The sequence below is a fragment of the Amia ocellicauda genome, chromosome 9 (assembly GCF_036373705.1).
Source record: "Amia ocellicauda isolate fAmiCal2 chromosome 9, fAmiCal2.hap1, whole genome shotgun sequence".
NCBI classification, from domain to species: Eukaryota; Metazoa; Chordata; class Actinopteri; order Amiiformes; family Amiidae; genus Amia; species Amia ocellicauda.
The window spans coordinates 36,928,923-36,948,827 of NC_089858.1; the positions used below are offsets into that span (position 1 = coordinate 36,928,923).

Below are 19,905 nucleotides of genomic sequence, written 5' to 3' on the forward strand. Positions count from 1 at the left end.
GCCCTCTTCCCCTGCCAAAGGAATGCAGTGATCAAATGCAGATATTTGTCCAGAAAACTCAATGCAGATCAACCAGTGTAAATAAGCTCAGAGGCAGAAATGTGCTGAGAGACCAGAACCAGGAGGAATTAATTTACACTAAAAGCACCATATGTCTCCAGCATTGTGTGATGGCACAGCTTAAGCGAATACATTTGTATCCCTCTTTAACACCCGTACAAGTCTAAAAACCCAGGAAAAGAAATATATTGATTGTCTGCAAGCATTTGACAAATTAGGCAAACAATATATTTCTCTGAGTGATTGTTCATGAACAATCTTCCACAGAATTCACTGACTGTTACTAAGTTTTTTCCAGACCACCATGAAAAAACTCCCTCCATTAAAGGTATTAACCCAAGTTTTGTAAGCATAGGTATTTAGTTTTGTTTGTTTTAATATCACATTTCTAATTAAATTGATTGCACTTTGGTTGTGGTGACCTGGGGAAGAAACATAATGGCCTCTGATAAAGCCCAGCTGTATGATTCACGATTCATTATCCCGCAGTCCCTGTGTGCGGCTGTAGACTAACTAATCTCCAGCTGTGTGCTCTCCCCCTCGCCGGAGCAATAGGGAAAGTGTTCCCCGAGTCCACTGGCCATTTTTGTTGCTTGTCTGCAGACATTTGTTTTTTAAAAACATTATTTTATTTTATTTTTTCCGGGCTGCACACAGGAAATCCAGAGCAATTATAAAACAAAAACTTCCTCTCTTCTATCTCACAAAAAAAAAAATCCTACACGTGGCAGCAGCTGTTGTTTTAATTAACTTCTTTCCTTTCCCCTTCTCTCTGTCTCCCCCTCTTTTTCTCACCACCTGTCTGAATTACAATACACCGCCGCATTCCAAACCACCTCTACTTTCGAGGTTTCCCTGTCAAAACCCTTTCCCTCTTTCACAGCTGAAACGTGTCTCGCCCTGTTGTTATTTGTTCCCTGCTCAGATTGCGGTATCTCGCTGCACTGGCGGCTCCTGACCCCTCTCAGAGGAAATTGCTGGGCTGGAGAAAACCAAGAACATGGACAGGAATTCTGGGAATTTAGAGAGCTATATGGGGATTATATAACAGAGTAAGATCAGGGCATCTGGGGATTCTAGATACAGATTATTATAAGTAAGGAACAACACTGATCATACAGCTAGGCCTAGACAAAAGCAAAATTACAGCCGAGCTGTGAATCACAAATTACAAACCTGTACGCAATTTTATTATTAGAGGCCACTGTCTATTTCTTAGGGGAAAAAGCAACATGATAAGGTGCAAGTTGTGATTTGGTATAGGTTAAAGGTTACATTTGGTCTAGGCCCTGTGGCCCACTAACCCATTCCTTAAGGATACAGAACAAAGCTTGATGACTATTGGAAAAAACTGAAAATCCTTACCTTTCTCCTCTTTCTCTTTCCTGGCGGCCTCCAGCTCCTCTTCCTCCTTCTTGTCTGCATCGGGGACACAGAAAGAGACAGCGCTGAAGCACCACACAGAAATTGGTTCACAGCGGCCATTACCTCATATGGGGCACTTCTTCAAAGGCCACCCACTGCTCTCAGGAGAGCTGTGGCATGATATCTGACCAGCTTGTGAACAGTGAATCTTAGAAGCTCTGGATTCCACACAGCCTGTTCAACCAGCCTGGTACTGTGTCCTTGTTTCCATTCCTTAAAGAATGGAAACGAACATGTTTTATCACCGATGTATATATCCAATGGGAATGTAAAGAAAAATAAAAATCACTCCTATTGAAAATAACAAGAGCACTTTCAAAAACTAAGACTGTGAAGCAGGAAGGAGGCAGTGCTTTACATTATGTTCCTTTAGGGAGAGATTTAAAAATAAATTAATTGAGATTCAGCATCACTTTCAGAGCGACTGCTATTTTTTTACTTTGCATTTAATTCTGGTTTCTGCACAGAAACTTGCACCAACTTGGCTTCTTTAAGCTAAGTGCTGTGTTTTATTTTAAAGTGTACAAATATTGCCCTGTACCAACACAACAAAATAACAGACACATAAAAGCAAGTTAAGAGACCAAAACAACGACAGAAACAACAACCATCTCTCTAATTCGCTACATCTGCAACCCAAGCCTTGGTAAAGCGAACCATTAAGCATGATTACTTGACTCAGGAATAATGAGAAACACTGCCTCAGGGTAATCCAGACATCTTTTCATGATTATTGTTATTGTTTTTGCTCCCTTGTAAAATGTAATTTAATTGTTTTCAAGACATGCCTTAGCATGGGGCTTAAGCTAAGTGCTTCATGGGAATGCACTGTGTGTATCACTATAGAAGCCTGGTGTGCTGGGGAGAAATAGGGCACAGACGCCTTTTACATACTGTATCCGTATTCGTAGTACTCGTACAATGGACCCTCGAAGGGAGGTGGGGTGGGTTCCGCTGGGGAAGAGAAAATGGGGGGGGGACAAAACAAAAGCAACAGTCAAACGTGGGGTCAAAGGCAATTGCAATGTCTTTTCAACACAGCTCCACCCATTCAATCCCCTCACATGCTCCTTATCCATCTCCCATGACTGAAGGTGACATGTCTGGAGTGGTTGAGCAGATCGTGAACCGGTGAGACAGATGACATGAAGAGATCGCCTTGATGAAATGGGGGTTAACAAAACCCTGAAGGCCTACTTGTTGAGCATTGCAAGGACTCTGAAGCCCAAACAGTGTTGGCAGAATCTCAGATAATTCTATGAGGTCCTTGCTGAGACACTCTCCCCTATGCCTGGGAGGCTCCCAGTTCTGCCCCTCATGTAGGATCAGAATGGGGTTACTCCATGAATTCAAGTCTATAGATGCTTGGTGTTCCAGCATTTATTTTTGCTGGCGCTACCTGCCTTTAAATCTGTGATCAGCACTGGTAATCCATGTCCGTTTCTAAGTTAAGTGACGGAGACCTTATGGCCAGTCCAGCATTCATGAGTTATTTTAAAAACAGAACCAGGCCCCTGTTAAAGTCATTCGTGGGAATTCTTTGATGGAAAAAGAAGATGTCTTGTGAAGAAATCTCATTCACTGTTTTGTTGTTTTTGTTTAATGAAAACATACATTTGAAAAGAACAAGATGCTCTCAACAAGATGTAATTTACAGAAAGAATAACAACTTATTAATCATCAGAAACTCTGTGATCTGATTGAGAAACGCACATGACTTAACAACATTAATTACTACTTGAAAGGCAGGTAGGGATCACAGAGGTGAATGTCGCAAACGATTAAGCATATCATTGTCAGTGTTAGTGTAATTTACGACCTCTTCCAGGTTTGGGGTCACTTTGGATATATAATCCTATAATGGCTGTGCCTCCTCAGGCACTGGGATGAGTGTGGATGTCGGTGTAAAATGGTATAACCTCCACCTCAGGACTCCAGTTCTGACCACTACACTGGGGTTATGCTTTCACCGTAACCCCCCGGCTGCATTCCTGTCCTATCTCGGCCACGTCTCTACCTCAAATCTGACAACACCAAGGGCTGGGAGATGGCCCCGCCCACATCCTCTCAGTCCCCCAGAGGAATACCTGTGACCGGGAGTCTCCAGTCCTCAGTGTATGGCTCAGGGTAGTCCTCCTTGCCTTCAGGCTGGGGTTTGGGGAGCCCATCTGTCAGAGGGAAACAGGACACCAGGATTGGAAGGGAATGCCCAGCAAGAGAATGGGGACCAGTATTCTTTCTAACGTTGGAACATACTGGCCTCTGACCTCTCTATCATGGGAGGGGAGGTTATTTTTTTGCACAGGTCTCTCTTCACGCCACATCTTGACTGTATACATGACATTTGTTGTTTTGCCCACTCGTAGATTTCCCAGAAGCCTGCGCTGGTGTTTGGCCCACTTAGAGAGCATCATGTTTCTCTAATAACACGGCCTTGTGTGCTACTGCTGGTCTTCAATCATTTGGAAAGCCATTCAATGTTGTGGTTGGCTTAGCACTGACCCCTGCACTCTCTGTTCTTCCTTGATGATCTAGTGGTTGAACTATTAAACATCCCTTACTCATTTCTATATTCCAGGAAATTGATAAATCCCCCTTACATTTGATATCCCAGTAGTCATCCTCCTCTGTTTCCTTCTTGATGTCCTCTGACGGCTCAGGCGTGGGGCGCACTTCTGGTTTCAAGAAAACATCCACTGTGGAAAACAACAAAACAAAACTAATCTGTTACTATAAGGATTAAAGAGCTGTATGTGACCAACCTGAGAAAACAAGCCAGCTCTTTTCAGAACTGAGTCTATCAACAGCAGATTGCTATCATTTTTTCATGTGCTTTCTTTTTTAGACCTTGGCCTTAAGCGCTTCAAACTTTTACTCTGAGATCTTCGGAAATCAGCCTCTAAACCTCCCCACCCCACTGCCCTCTTCATTGAAGCAAAACATTTGTTTTGGATGTACTACTGTAAGCTTGAGGAAACTCCTGAACAAACAGAATATATTTCCAACAGTGCTAGAAGACAAACAAGATTGACTTTTCGTCCAACTTTTTATCACCCAAGTGACCTGACCTGTTTGAAACACTGCTATATCTGTGACTGAAATCCAGGCTTCTGTTCTTGTAGTGAGTATGTAGTAACATCACCGTTTTACAGTTTTGGAATAGTTAGTGCCTTGAAATGGCCCCAGTAGACAGCTGTGTTTACAGAATGCATATGCTTGGGTCAAATGACACTTTTCAACATCATACAGGAGACAAGACTGTGCCTACCTGAATCTGGGGACGTCTCCTTTTCGGCTTCTGTAGGTGGTTCCACTGGGGTTGCTAAAGAAACGTTTCAAGTTGGAATCAATTTAATATAAGTAACCCGATTAGCTTTCCTATAATTGTCAGTATAATTGCTTCACTGACCTGTTACACAATATTTTTTTTTTGCATGCACAGACAACGCTTGATCCTATGGTATTTCTTTGGTAGAAGCTAAGAATCTAACTACTGTCAATCGGCCGTCTGTATCTGAGAGCATCATATGGAGTTTTCCTGCCAAGGTGACAGATTGGCAATACATACGAATGTCCCAGCCCAGCTCGATCAGGATGCGCTTCTCTTCTTCATCCAGGGTTGGCTGTTTTGTGGGCTGCTCTTCTGGTTGCTCGACCTTCTCCCTCTTGTCTTCCTCCTTCTCCCCCTCCAGCTTCTCTGTGTTCACTTTCTCCTTGGGCTTCTTGGGGACCTTATCTTTAGGCTTTTTGGTGGTCTTGGGAGCTTTGGGCTTTTTGGTGGGTTTCGGGGCCTTGGGTTTCTTAGTTGGCTTGGGACCCTTTGGTTTCTTGGTTGGCTTGGGGCCCTTCTGCTTCTTGGCTTTAGCTTCCTTCTCGGATGCTTTCTTGGCCTTGGCTAGAGAGGAGTTGGGGAAACAGAAACAACATGAATGAAACCCCAACCTGTTAGTACTTCTGATCATAATTTGTAGCCATTGTTAGGTAAACTAGACAAGATTAAGACATTCCAGATCTTTAGCCATTAATAACCTACAGGAACTTCATACAATTTTACCAGTCATGTTCTAAAAAAAACCATGTAATTTCTGCCTCTTTGTCCCAATCATTATTATAGCAGTAATGCCATGCTTCAAATATCACGTTTTAAATTTTGTCTTTATGGGTACTGGTTTATAAAACTCCAGCAGTGTGGCGTAGCAGTCAGGGCTCTGGACTTGAGTGGAGGGTCATGGGTTCAATCCCAGGTGCTGTACCCTTGTGCAAGGCACTGCAGTAAAAATACAGCTATATAAATTGGTAATTGTATGTCAAAATAATGTGATATATTATAACTGTAAATTGCCTGAGACAAGGGTATCTGCTAAGAAATAAAATAAGTTAAACCTTTTTCCTTAAATCTACATTGTTATTGTCTTGTTTTGGCAATAGAATGTGTTGGAGGGGTAGGGTTGTGCATTATTTTGCATATTCTTTCATGTGCAATTCTCAGCCACTGAATGTTAACTATTGACCAGGGTTTCATACACACAACCAGACAAACTGGATGATGGGCAGAGGTGTTTAACTTGTTGACAAGTGCTGCGATTGCTCAGTGTTGCTTTGTCAGTGATATACAAGAATATTAACCTGCTTGATCTTGGGCCTCTGGCTACAAGTTATCCAGGGGAAGACACAATGCTAATGCTGATAGAAAGCATCTGAGTCACAGCTCAGGAATTTCTGTTGAATGATGTCTGATTCAATCGCTGTAGCCTGCATAGTGTACCCATCGCCTTGGCACTGGGTCCAACCCGAGTCTGGGCAGTTCCAGGCTTGTTAGCAGGCAAATGGAACAAGTTGTATAGTGAATAAGTCACTGTCTCTCTTGACTTTGGATCAGAAAGGACTCTCTCATTGTACCTCATACACGTGACTGACCATGAGGAAGAGGGATTGCAGCTTCCATCACTACCTGTTGTGGGTAGAAGCAAATTTCACATGCTGGGCATTGTGCAATTAAATCAATCATCACCTGCAGGGATGTTGATCCAATCTAAGGAATACATTGTACTGTTTCCATACTTCCACCTCTGATCTGATAGGATGATACACTGTCATTGTGTGATGTATATCCCATTGTTGTTTGAAAATAGATAAAACTGAGTTAGAAAAAAACTATTGTAAATTAAACATATTTTCCCAGGAACAAGAAAATCAAACTCACTAATTTAAACAAAGAGATGACCAACAAAGCAAAGGTGAAGAAGACTTATTATACAATGAGGAGATTCCAAAAGCTGCTGCCTACAGAGTTTTGTGGCACTACATATTGTGAATCTCATGTATAGATGTGTTGCATTCAGGATTCAGGAGCTTGTTCGGTACGATTGCAATGCCAGTGTCAAGGAGGGTCACTTCCTCCTTAAACAGTCCCAGCAAATCACCGTGTTTGATGGTCAGATGCTTGTTTTCCGTCCCTCCCACCCATCAGCGCTGCCAGACAGTGCCTGTCTTGTTCTCTCCTGAAGGAGCCCTGTACCAAGCAGGGCAATAACTCCATGACACCATTCTTGGATTATTCTTCTGTGATGTCAAGCATTCTGCAAAGCCAGATTGACACCCAGCCAAAGAAAACACACACTCTCATTTTCCATCCATTTCTTTTTTCTGTATAGCTCATGTAATGTGTAGCGTCAGACCCTGCGTGGGATTGAACAGTTGTCTTGGGCACACCTCCCAAAGCATGACAAACCTGCCATACCAAAAGTTCAGTCACCCTAACATGGAGATTTGTATGCTCTACCAAATCTTGGGAGAGTGCAGTCACCATCAGGCTATTGACCCCCTCTGAGGCCTGTAACGCTTGCTTACTTTCTTCGTCACTCCCTCTCTTCCTCCCCAGACTGACAATGGATCAATCAATGTCAAAATTTTGTCACTGCTCTTCAACTTCACCCCTGCCTCCCTGTGCTGTGTCTAAAACTCCCCAGCATCTATACGTGTACTATTGCTATACTTTCGCCAGAACACAATGACAGAGAACAGACGCTGTAAAATACATTTACTAAATCCCATTTCATTTCACATGCATTTTACCCCATAGCTACTAGAAGGTTCCTTTAGGGGGTAAAGTGTGTAGGAATGTTTCTTTCAATTCTACAAGAAAAAAATATAAAATTCTAAACTTGGAAATGCCAGATACTTAGATGTTCTGTTCATTGTGTATGTCTTTTTTGTTTTTTTTGCTATGGTTGGCAAATATCTCAGACTAAACACAGCCAAGGATCAATGGGTCCTCTGACTTGTTGCAGCTGGTTGTTTTCTGCCACAGTGCACCCATGGCGGTGAGAGGATCGCGTCACGTTTTGGTTGGGCAGGGTGTGAGGGAGACGGTCGTCTACATTTCAAACAAGGCCTGGCTCAGCTAATCCCTGGCAGCTGTTCTCCTGCACTGGATCAAACATGGCATTCTTGTCTGCAGTCTCCACACGTTCTCCTCACCTTAATTCACCTCGGTGTTAAGCAAAAGCAGCATATTCTGACGTGACACATAGAGGAGCTTAAAGGATCAGAGCAGAGCATGCATTTGTTTCCGTTATTTAGTTTCTGACAAGCTACACGTCCTGCACAGTGATACTCAGTCGATTCCTATTGCTGTGCATTAATTCACCAGTTAAACTAGGCTGAATACTTGGCTGTAGAAAAGGCTTCTCCAAGCTTCTGTACTGGAAACGACCTGGGGAAGATTATCTGTGCTGCACTGTTAAGGTTGACCAATCAAAACATTTTATGTTATCTAGAAATAACACTGAGAGTCCTGGTAAAGCCTTTATTTGCTTCCTCTTCTCCGTTTCCTGACAAATTGCTTCAACTTGTCTTCTGTGAAGTTCTTTTTAGTTGGAAGAAGTTTTAATATTTGCAGGAGAAATGGCAGGCTATTATACCAGGACATAGAAAATCACTGCATGGGCAGGAGCATTTTTAAGATCTTTCTCAGCCTACATACAGAAAGCTGCATCTGGCTTTGCGATAATGTCTGGACACTGCAAGCAAAAAGTATACAAAAACCACAGGGCCATCCAAAAAATGATGGAATGGCGTATGGTCAGAATAACAAGATGAGACAGAATAACAGAACACATCAGAAAGCAAATTAGAGCTGGTGATGTCTTTGCTAGAACAAAGTAACAAAGATGGCGATGGGCCCAACACATAGCGGGATGAATAGGTCATCGCTGGACCAAGGCAAATACTGGACTATATCCCTAGAACACAAGAAACAACCAAAAATAAGAAGAGGGAGAAGAAGAAGGAAATGAAGCAGAAGGCAGCAAGATGAAATCAAGACATTTATAGGATGTTTCCAGATGGAGAAGGAGAGCCAAATGCAGAACAATGTTGGGGAGGGGCCTTCATCTAGTAGTGGGTTAGTAAAGCCTGGAAAGGAGGATGTCAATATCAATGAATACAGGAAATGGGAATTAGGTACAATTATGATCAATGGTTGTATATCCCTAGCATTGTGGGAAAATCCTTAGGTGATGCAAAAATGTTTTTGAAGCTCCTGCTTTCACTCAGACAAGAGGAATTTCGTTTTTTTCAATCAAGCATGGGAGCCCAGATGAAAAATGTGTGTTGGTTTACCAAATGTGCCCAACTCAGCTCATTTCAGCTTGCAGACACCAACCCCCTCGACATACTAATAGTAAGAATAATGAATGGGTTTGGAATCTAACTGTAGGATTGCAGCTTGACTGTTGCACACTCAAAACGGAAAGTTTTTCTTTCTCTTTTTCTGAAAAAATAAGTTAGCTTTTGAGACTGAGCCAAGGAAAGGTCTATCATCATTACTGGGAATTCCTGTTTCTTGTTCTTCACCAAAATCCTTTCTAAGAAATTATGTCTGTAATCACTGTAGACTATCTTATGGAGATTTGGTTTAATGTGCATTAAATTAATAGCTAGCAATGTGTTTTAAGGATTGATCCTGGGGGGTTGTGCTTTGCTGTAATTGAAAAAAAAAAAAAACTTTCAACTACTTACAGTAATGCAACATATTACACTTAATACTGTATTTTGCCTTTGTGTCTTCAAAACAGTATTTAAACAGAGATAATTGGTGATTCAAAGTGCTTTTTTACTTCAGTGTCAATTTGTTGTGTTGTAATTCTTTTTCAAATAAGCTTCCCTTTCAAATGGTAACGGCTTCATAGTTTATCTTTCTCTGCTTGAAGTTACAGTGAATATAGATATATATCAACTATATTAAGGATCCCATGTAGTAGAGAAACAGAAACACTTTTGGTCTATGCACAGCAGAAAATGAAAACACATGTCTCCAGAATGTTCCACAGATTATTTTTTTAAAGAGAAATCAGCAGCTTTCTGATAATTATTTGCAATGCTCAAATTTCAGACGAATCCACAAAGTAACTGGAAACTTCACAGCACTAAACCCTCCGTAAGACCACACGAGCTCTTTCCACTCTGAGCCCACATGCGTCTCAACATAACTGCGACTCGGCTAACCGCCGCTGCGGGAAAAAGACGCAAGAAATGTTATCTCCTAGTTTCAAAGACGTCAAGGGTCGGTGACTAAGCAGCATGCCTGGGATTGGGAACGCTTGTGTAAACCGACTGTCCAAACTCTCATTCTGCCACCAACCACACTGACCACAGAGCCATGGCTTGAGTGGAACAAAAGAGTGAACTCGACTGAGGAATGTGTCTTTCAGCAGCAAGCCTCTTCAATTCACCAATAGTCTAGCCCCTTAACCTAGTTTTAAAGATGCAGTAGCCAGTGTTGTGTCAGTACTCCATGCAGCTTTGTTGCAGAGTTGTAATAATAATATTAATAAATCAATTAATAAGTAATTTAACAGCCACTTTTGTCCAAACTTAATTAATGAGACTAGGGGATGTAGCGTGCACAAGCAACTGCAACTACAGTGTCACATACAACAGGATATCAGCTTTACAGATTGTCTAAAAGAAGCTGTACAAACATATCCGCTGTTTAGTTCAGTATGAATACATTTCATTACTGCTGTATCTATTTTGTAACCTCTTTCACATGATGCTGACGATGAGCTAGTAAAAAAGTAAGGGACATCATGGTTGACATCAATAGGCCATGACTTATTAGGAGATGTCAAGTCTCAAGGAAAGGAGGAAAGTGCAGTTGTTTGTTTACTTGATTCAACACCTTCTCCAGGTCTTTATTGGCTGCCCACCTCAAGCTACGGCAAGACACTGCAGGAGTGTGGATCTCCAGAGCAGACCACCTTACCTGCGAGGATCTCTTCAGCAGACTTCTTGCTCTTGTCTTTGGATTTCCCCTTCTTCTTGGGTGCCGGTGCTATGTCCGGGCTCTCCTCTGGCTCGTCAGCCTGGGCTTCCCTCCTCCCAGACACTTCTCTCCTGTCCCTTGCCTGCACCTCGGTGGCATCGTGGTCCGAGGAGACGGACTGGGACTCGGCAGTGCAGCACCAGACCAGCAGGTAACCCAGACACAGCAAGACGCAGCAGTAGACTGGAATCCTCCTCTCCATCTTCACTCACCACCAGGAAGACTCCTTCTTCCTCTACGTAGTCTAGAACGATGGCTCCCCTTCCCCAAATCTGCCCAAATCTGAATGATTGCTCTAATGTGGGTGAGTGTCTTCAATCAAGCACAAGAGGATAGTATGGTGAAGTTGAATGTGTGCACTTGCCAAAGTTGGCAAGATTATACTAGCATGTCCCCTTTAGGACAAACAAATGATGGAATTGTCAGTCAGGATATGAAACTCATAGAGGTTGTTGTTTAGTTTTCTGTGGGAGAGGGAATTTGAGGATAAAGTCCAGAAAGTCTAAGTGCATTAATGCTTCAAGCACAAGAGTCAAGTCAACTTGGGAGGATTGCTTTCTTCACAATAAATGAATCCAAATCTTTAACAGTTTATAAAGTGGCTGCAGTGTGTTCTCTCAGGAGTCTAAGGACTGGAGGTCTGTCGACTCCCACTACTGCCCTCTGAATGTTTGTATGAAGTGCCGTCAGGTCCCTCTGCCACCCCCACTTTGGGAATAAATTCTTCAGGTCTCCTCACAGACACTTTATGGAGGAATGTTAGATGAATCCTCTACTCTAATCTACAGAGCAGGGAAGCCTACAAAATGACAGATTCCAGAGGTAGAGATGAGGAGGAGAGAGAGAGAGAGAGAACAGTGCCTTGCCCTGGTCGTGTAAAAATCCTGTTCCCCACAGGCTATGAAAATTCCCAAAGTGAAAGGAAAAAGAAAAATCCACTGCGACAAACCGTCTCAAACTCTGTCTGTTGCCTTTTCTGTTCCAGTCCGTTTCTATTGGCGCGGAGGAACAGTGAACTGAAGTCTTGAATAAGCTGCAGTGTCTTAAATGACGACTCACCCCCAGAAGCTGGAAAAAGTGAAATATCTCGCTGATCACAGAAGGTGCCGATTTCTGGTAAATGTCTCCCCCCTCCACTCCTTCTCACTGTGTTCAGACCTCCCCTCCGTCTCTCTCGGCTCACAGGCTTCTGCAAACACTCTGGCAGCTGTACATATCTTATAAAACCCAGAAGACTCCTCAAGCCCAGCCCCTGACTCCTTCGATCGAGGAAAGAAAAGAGCAAGAATAGGATCAGGGGCGGGAGGCAACCCCTTTTGAAAAAAAGAACAAAAAACAACATCCACCTCAGGGTCAAATTCAGGGGAGGGGGTTGAGGTAGAAGTGTGTGTGAGGGGTGTAGGGGGGGTGCGGTTTGTTTTTTGAGAGGCTGAGCTTTGTTGAAGTGGGCTGTACTTTTGCCAATCTGTTCCTTTTTCAGCGAGAGCAAACTTTAATCACTCAGAGCAGATAAGAGTCTGGATGTGCATGACTCACTAATGGGCCGAGAAGAAAAGGTTTGTTTTTTCCAAGAGCTGTCTAATTAGAGTCAGATGGGATTTTTCTTTCCTTTTTTCCAAGAAAATACAATGCAACACACTAACACTGTTCGCATGGGGAGGCCAACATGCTTCTCTCTCTTTATGATGTCACTCTTAGAAGGTACTGGGTTTCAGATCCTGAGGAGCGCTGTTGACAGATTTGCTGTTTGGTCATCTCTCTGTTAGCAGACATGGATGGAAACATGCAGTCGCTGCAGAGAAGGATAAAGAAATGGTGGACATCTTATTAGTCAAAGTGAGGGGTATATTTTAGATGTTAAACTAAGGTTCTGTCCACACTCTGGACAATATAAATCTCTTGACACTGTTGTTGTGTTTGCTTTCTTGGGTGGTTTTTATGGCTGAATCTGAACTATGCAATACAATCTGGCTCTATCTAAACGTTTATATTTAAGCACTTTGGAAATCCAGGTAAAGGACGGCCTGCCACAACTCAAAGCAACTCTTATGTGATTGGCTGTACACCAAATGTAGCCACGGTTAGCAGCTTGAAACGCAGCTGGCAGGATGCCTGGTGGCTTAGTCCAATATAATCTGTTCTCCCTGTCCTATGACATGGCCTTTGAACATTTCAGAAGTGAATTAGCAAGGAAAAGATGTTGCGAGCAAGTTCCAGTTTCAGGACCTTAATTTAGCCATGCTTTTGGGCGTGAACTTGGAGCTGATTTGTGTTTCCTAGTGAGGCTTTGATTCAGCAGGAAGCATGTGAGCAGACGGGGTACCTTGGACCTGCTCTTGAACTCACTATACTGGATTCCATCCCCCGCACCCCGAAAATTAATCCGGACATTTTAAAGTCTCCTTTTCCATTTTATAAAGACTTCCATTCAAATTCGGTCTACCTCTTGGGGCACAATGTCCAGCCTGGAAGTTTTGCAGTGACAAAGTCTGACAACATAGTTTTGAATGCCATGGAAAAAAAATACAGCACAGATCGCATGCCAGGCCAAAGACATATTTGGCACTGTTGCTGTGTTCCAGTTTGCACCAAATAATGAAAAGTATAAAAAGCCATTATACTGTAATTCATGCATTCAAATTGTTAATTGGTTCTGCATGGAGACCAGAGTTAGCCAGACAAATCCCATCCAATTCATTATAATTTCACCCTCCCTTTCTCACATTGGCCAGACGGCAGGAGAGCATCTTGAAAAAGGCTGTGTTCTGATCAAGCAACATTCAACTGAAATGCATATATATATATTACACATTTAATTTTTAAAAATATATAAAAGTTAAAAATCATATTTTTGAGTTTCAAATGCCACGTCAGAAGAGCTTGTCTATGCACCTATTTAATTGAGTCTGCAATGGTCTTTTCTCATATGGATACCTGTTTCCACTGGCTGAAATGGATAAGCAGATGTTGGCTGAGGGCTGAGGCTGCAAATGTTAGATCTGATGAAGGGACTTTGGTGCAGACCGCTCTGTAAAATACTATTCCATACATTCCAGCTCCTATAGAGTAGCTACATATGTCCTATTAAGGTCTACTGAGAGCAGGCTGGCAAGGCTCAGGAAAAACACTGATCTCATAAACAGGGTCTTCCAGCCCATCAAACCGTTTCCCGTCAGCAGAGTCCTACAGTAGAACTTGCTTTTCATCTTTTTCATGTCAGATTAGCCTGCAAAGAACTAAACGAGGAAGCAGCACATCTTTCAAAACATATTCTCTCTTCTTTCTAGGAACTGTGTTTATATTTTACCACTAATGAACCTATCTTGGATCATTTTAAGATGATGTCCTTGTTTCCTTTTCTTTCGCTTTCCTGAAGCTATCGTTTTTTTTAGGTGATTTGTGTTTATATTGCAAACCCACGTGTTCGAAATTGGCCTGCAACACAAGCCGGATTATGTCATTCACTGTGATTTCCAACCTCAAAATCCCTTGCAGGTCATTGGTATCTCATATGAAGATACTCCCCAACCAAACTGCATCAGTCATAAAAAAGCGCTTTAGTGTTTAGTGTTTTGGAATTGCTTCCGCCGTTGTGTGGGCTGTCTTTGTAATTATGGTCATCCTGCCCGATCCCATCCAGCGCTAGAGGGAATAAATATATCTTTCTCACATTTCATTGACTTATAATTTCAGTCCCCCTGCTCGGTCGCTGCTTTCCTTGTGGAGAAAGTGAAATTGAAAAGGTGTTATATAAAAATAAGAATAAACTCAATGTTCTGATGGCAAGGATGTGGAAATTGGGATAAGAAAAGATAGCACATATTCACAATCCTAACCACTGCTGGTTTAACCTCACACAATGCAGTGACACCAAGAAGGTGCTCAAGAGGTCATTTCAGTTCTTTATTTAGGCAGAGGCCACAGAAAACAGATTGCCTTGGTCTAGCTTGAAGAGTTTGATATATGCCTTGAATATACACTCACCTAAAGGATTATTAGGAACACCATACTAATACTGTGTTTGACCCCCTTTCGCCTTCAGAACTGCCTTAATTCTACGTGGCATTGATTCAACAAGGTGCTGAAAGCATTCTTTAGAAATGTTGGCCCATATTGATAGGATAGCATCTTGCAGTTGATGGAGATTTGTGGGATGCACATCCAGGGCACGAAGCTCCCGTTCCACCACATCCCAAAGATGCTCTATTGGTTTGAGATCTGGTGACTGTGGGGGCCAGTTTAGTACAGTGAACTCATTGTCATGTTCAAGAAACCAATTTGAAATGATTCGACCTTTGTGACATGGTGCATTATCCTGCTGGAAGTAGCCATCAGAGGATGGGTACATGGTGGTCATAAAGGGATGGACATGGTCAGAAACAATGCTCAGGTAGGCCGTGGCATTTAAACGATGCCCAATTGGCACTAAGGGGCCAAAAGTGTGCCAAGAAAACATCCCCCACACCATTACACCACCACCACCAGCCTGCACAGTGGTAACAAGGCATGATGGATCCATGTTCTCATTCTGTTTACGCCAAATTCTGACTCTACCATCTGAATGTCTCAACAGAAATCAAGACTCATCAGACCAGGCAACATTTTTCCAGTCTTCAACTGTCCAATTTTGGTGAGCTTGTGCAAATTGTAGCCTCTTTTTCCTATTTGTAGTGGAGATGAGTGGTACCCGGTGGGGTCTTCTGCTGTTGTAGCCCATCCGCCTCAAGGTTGTACGTGTTGTGGCTTCACAAATGCTTTGCTGCATACCTCGGTTGTAACGAGTGGTTATTTCAGTCAAAGTTGCTCTTCTATCAGCTTGAATCAGTCGGCCCATTCTCCTCTGACCTCTAGCATCAACAAGGCATTTTCGCCCACAGGACTGCCGCATACTGGATGTTTTTCCCTATTCACACCATTCTTTGTAAACCCTAGAAATGGTTGTGCGTGAAAATCCCAGTAACTGAGCAGATTGTGAAATACTCAGACCGGCCCGTCTGGCACCAACAACCATGCCACGCTCAAAATTGCTTATACCACCTTTCTTTCCCATTCAGACATTCAGTTTGGAGTTCAGGAGATTGTCTTGACCAGGACCACACCCCTAAATGCATTGAAGCAACTGCCATGTGATTGGTTGGTTAGATAATTGCATTAATGAGAAATTGAACAGGTGTTCCTAATAATCCTTTAGGTGAGTGTATGCTACCGTTCAAAAGTTTGAGGTTACTTAGAAATTTCCTTGTTTTTGAAAGAAAAGCAATTTTTTTGTCCATTAAAATAACATCAGATTGATCAGAAATACAGTGTAGACATTGTTAATGTTGTAAATGACTACTGTAGCTGGAAACGGCTGATTTATAATGGAATATCTACATAGGCGTACAGAGGCCCATTATTAGCAACCATCAGTCCTGTGTTCCAATGGCACGTTGTGTTTGCTAATCCAAGTTTATCATTTTAAAAGGCTAATTGATAATTAGAAAACCCTTTTGCAATTATGTTAGCACAGCTGAAAACTGCTGTGCTGATTAAAGAAGCAATCAAACTGGCTTTCTTTAGACTAGTTGAGTATCTGGAGCATCAGCAATTGTGGGTTCGATTACAGGCTCAAAATGGCCAGAAACAAATAAATTTCTTCTGAAACTCGTCAGTCTATTCTGTTCTGAGAAATGAAGGCTATTCCATGTGAGAAATTGCCAAGAAACTGAAGATCTCGTACAACGCTGTGTACTACTCCCTTCACAGAACAGCACAAACTGGCTCTAACCAGAATAGAAAGAGGAGTGGGAGGCCCTGGTGCACAACTGAGCAAGAGGACAAACACATTGTGTGTCTAGTTTGAGAAACAGACGCCTCACAGGTCCTCAACTGGCAGCTTCATTAAGTAGTACCCGCAAAACACCAGTCTCACCATCAACAGTGCAGAGGTGACTCCGGGATGCTGGCCTTCTAGGCAGAGTTGCAAAGAAAAAGCCATATCTCAGACTGGCCAATACAAAGAAAAGATTAAGATGGGCAAAAGAACACAGACACTGGACAGAGCAAGATTGGAAAAAGGACAAACGAATCTAAGTTTGAGGTGTTTGGATCACAAAGAAGAACACTCGTGAGACGCAGACCAAATGAAAAGATGCTGAAGGAGTGTTTGATGCCATCTGTCAAGCATGGTGGAGGCAATGTGATGGTCTGGGGGTGCTTTGGTGCTGGTAAAGTAGGAGATTTGTACAGGGTAAAAGGGATCTTGAAGAAGGAAGGCTATCACTCCATTTTGCAACGACATGCCATACCCTGTGGACGGCACTTGATTGGAGCCAGTTTCCTCCTATAACAGGACAATGACCCAAAGCACAGCTCCAAACTATGCAAGAACTATTTAGGGAAGAAGCAGTCAGCTGATATTTTGTCTATAATGGAGTGGCCAGCGCAGTCACCAGATCTCAACTCTATTGAGCTGTTGTGGGAGCAGCTTGACTTCAGGAAGCATGGGGTGAAATCTCTTCAGATTACCTCAACAAATTGACAACTAGAATGCCAAAGGTCTACAAGGCTGTAATCGCTGCAAATGGAGGATTCTTTGACGAAAGCAAAGTCTGAAGGACACAATTATTATTTAAATTAAAAAACATTATTTCTAACCTTGTCAATGACTATATTTCCTATTCATTTTGCTATATTTCATATTCAAACTCATTTCATGTATGTTTTCATGGAAAACAAGGACCTAAAACTTTTGAACAGTAGTGTATATCATGTAAATCGCACAGTGTCTGTTTTTTTTTTCTTTTCACTTGAGAGATTTACAAGTTCTGTCATTTTTGGTGCAGCACCATCATGGTACGTTACTCTGATTTCAAACAACAGTGGGAACTGACCTCGATTCCTAAGTACAGTAGCTTTATTGTACATTTATTGTGCGTGTTCGCTTTGACTATGGTTGGTCAAAGGTAGTTATCCAGAGAATATATATGGCCTAGCACACACAATGCTGTCAAGGAGAAACTATGAGAAATGAGCCATTTAGAAGTTAACATACTTCCCTTTAGGGTATAACAAAAGTGGCTTGCTCTTAAAAAACTGGATCATACTTTATTTTCCATATACCTCCAGCTGTTGGGAGTCTTTGAAGGAAATAAAACTATGGCAAGTTCAAAACGGATGTAAAACTTTTCACAGGACACGGACTCTTTTGCACAGCAGTTTGCTCAGTTTCAGGGTGTTGTGTATTTCAGGCCCATCAGCTGACTCAAAATATATTTCAAAGGCTGCTTTTCTATGTCAAACAGTCCCAGGGTCCACAAAATAATAAGGGATCGCAGTCATTTCCATTGTTTCTAGTGTCTTCCTCGATCTCTGTGTGTTAGGGTGAGGGACAGAGAATATGATTTTGCTAATGACAAACAACACCACATGCGTAACCTGGCAAGAGACTCCTTCCCTTGGCTGCGATCCCTGTTTTACTAAAAAGTTCTCCTCCACAATGTTTTCATTTCATGCTTTGGTAGAAGTGGCCGTGTGCAGAGGCCCTTTTCTGGGCTCCATTTATAAACCTATCAAAGTGTCAGGTCCTTTTTCCTGACGCAATTAAACGGGGAATTTCTGCCGGCACTTACAAAGCTGGAGACAGGTGATGGCCTTTTCATATTCGCAGGGCTTCTTGACAGCTTGTGATATTAAACACCCCCTTTGCTGTGTGTGTCTGGAGCACAGCTGTAGGGCTAATACTAACACAAGAAGTGCTTGCTTGTTGGTGCAGGAAAAAAGGGCCCAAACTGGGCGGTCCTCCAGAGAAAACAGAGCGCACAACAAGTAAGGAGTCTCGAAACACACTTTCAGCGCGTGTTTGCAGGGCTGGGGGAATCACATCCAACTCTGATTGTTTAAGCTGAGCTTGAGCGAGTTTATTTTGTGTTAAGAGAGCAAGTGTATTGAGAACAACTGCTTTATAAGGTACCCAAAGAAAAACCTGAACCCATGCCCAATCTTCGCCTTACCATGCAATGATTGGGTTTCTTCTCCCCTTATCAAACGCAGCTCCATCACCCATACTGGCCCAGGCAATTCCCAGTCATGCGATACACAATTACAAACACACACACAAACACAGCCACTCCAGATCAGAGACTAGACAGGACACCAGATCATTTCCACTGCATCTCAGTTCTTTACAGGAGGTATGGAGAATAATGAGATCAGAGTTGGAGGCCTGCTCTTGTACCACAAGGCTCTCCAGGTACAAATGGAAAGAGGTTTCTTTAATGGGTGGATAATTTCTTCTTAATTCTTTGCTTTTTCTCCTGGTTTTAATAGTGTTTTGGGCGCCGACCCAAGCTTTTGCTCTGTTGTAGCATGCAGGCGGGAAATTACTTTTATCTGCACTCGCATGTTTCTTAACAGCCAAGAAAAGCCGAGGGGAAAAGGATAATAGCAGGCAGATAGAGGGAGAGAGAGAGAGAGAGAGAGAGAGAGAGAAGGTGTCATATAGTATGTAATAGTCTTAGTCCAATAAAAACACTTTATGTTGTGTAGAGTGACACTACATTCCAGTTTCGATCGGACCTGGAAGTCGTTTTAACAATGGCTAGATGAACATAACTTTGTGTGTGAAATTATTATTCAACTCACCCTATGTGCCTGTGTTATGAATCGGAGCAGGTTCTCCGCTTGGGATATTCTTATGCCTGTGCTGATGAATCAGTCATGACGGCCTTATTAGAGCCAGCTGTGCTGCCTGCGCAATGAGGAGAACAGCTGGCACCCCGGGGGGGGATGCGCACTTTCACAGTGGGGACGGAATATTTTTGCTCTGTGAAAAGTTAGTTGCATTTACTGTGCTTTGAAGTTCATTCCTTCATGTCTTCTTTATTGTATTTAGTATTACAGTGGAGCAGATTAAAGCTGATTCCCGACACTGCTCCAACCACACTGTAAATGTATAGGTTCACTGAATGGACAGTTCTAGAAGTTCATGAAGATGTTTCCACTTTAAGAACGTGTGAGCTCGATATGCTATTTCCTTTTTGCATGTATTTCCCATTTATTAAGGACAGAGCTGACCCAGAATTGTGGAACATTCTGTAAGTGGTTAAGCGAGA

The 19,905-nt window shown here is 42.5% G+C and overlaps 1 protein-coding gene across 1 annotated transcript in view; it reads right to left on the reverse strand.

The window, feature by feature from the left end:
* The window catches only part of LOC136759386 (inactive carboxypeptidase-like protein X2), a 22,856-nt gene extending 10,746 nt beyond the window's left edge, over positions 1-12,110 (reverse strand). Inside the window, exons 1-7 of the mRNA XM_066714361.1 lie at positions 10,754-12,110; positions 5,054-5,380; positions 4,754-4,807; positions 4,086-4,181; positions 3,573-3,653; positions 2,380-2,439; positions 1,426-1,479 (exon numbers count right to left, since the gene is read on the reverse strand). Of these exons, the coding sequence (XP_066570458.1) occupies positions 1,426-1,479; positions 2,380-2,439; positions 3,573-3,653; positions 4,086-4,181; positions 4,754-4,807; positions 5,054-5,380; positions 10,754-11,015 (934 nt within the window). The 5' untranslated portion in view covers positions 11,016-12,110. The remainder of the gene's footprint in view (positions 1-1,425; positions 1,480-2,379; positions 2,440-3,572; positions 3,654-4,085; positions 4,182-4,753; positions 4,808-5,053; positions 5,381-10,753) is intronic.
* Between the last annotated feature and the right edge of the window lie 7,795 nt (positions 12,111-19,905).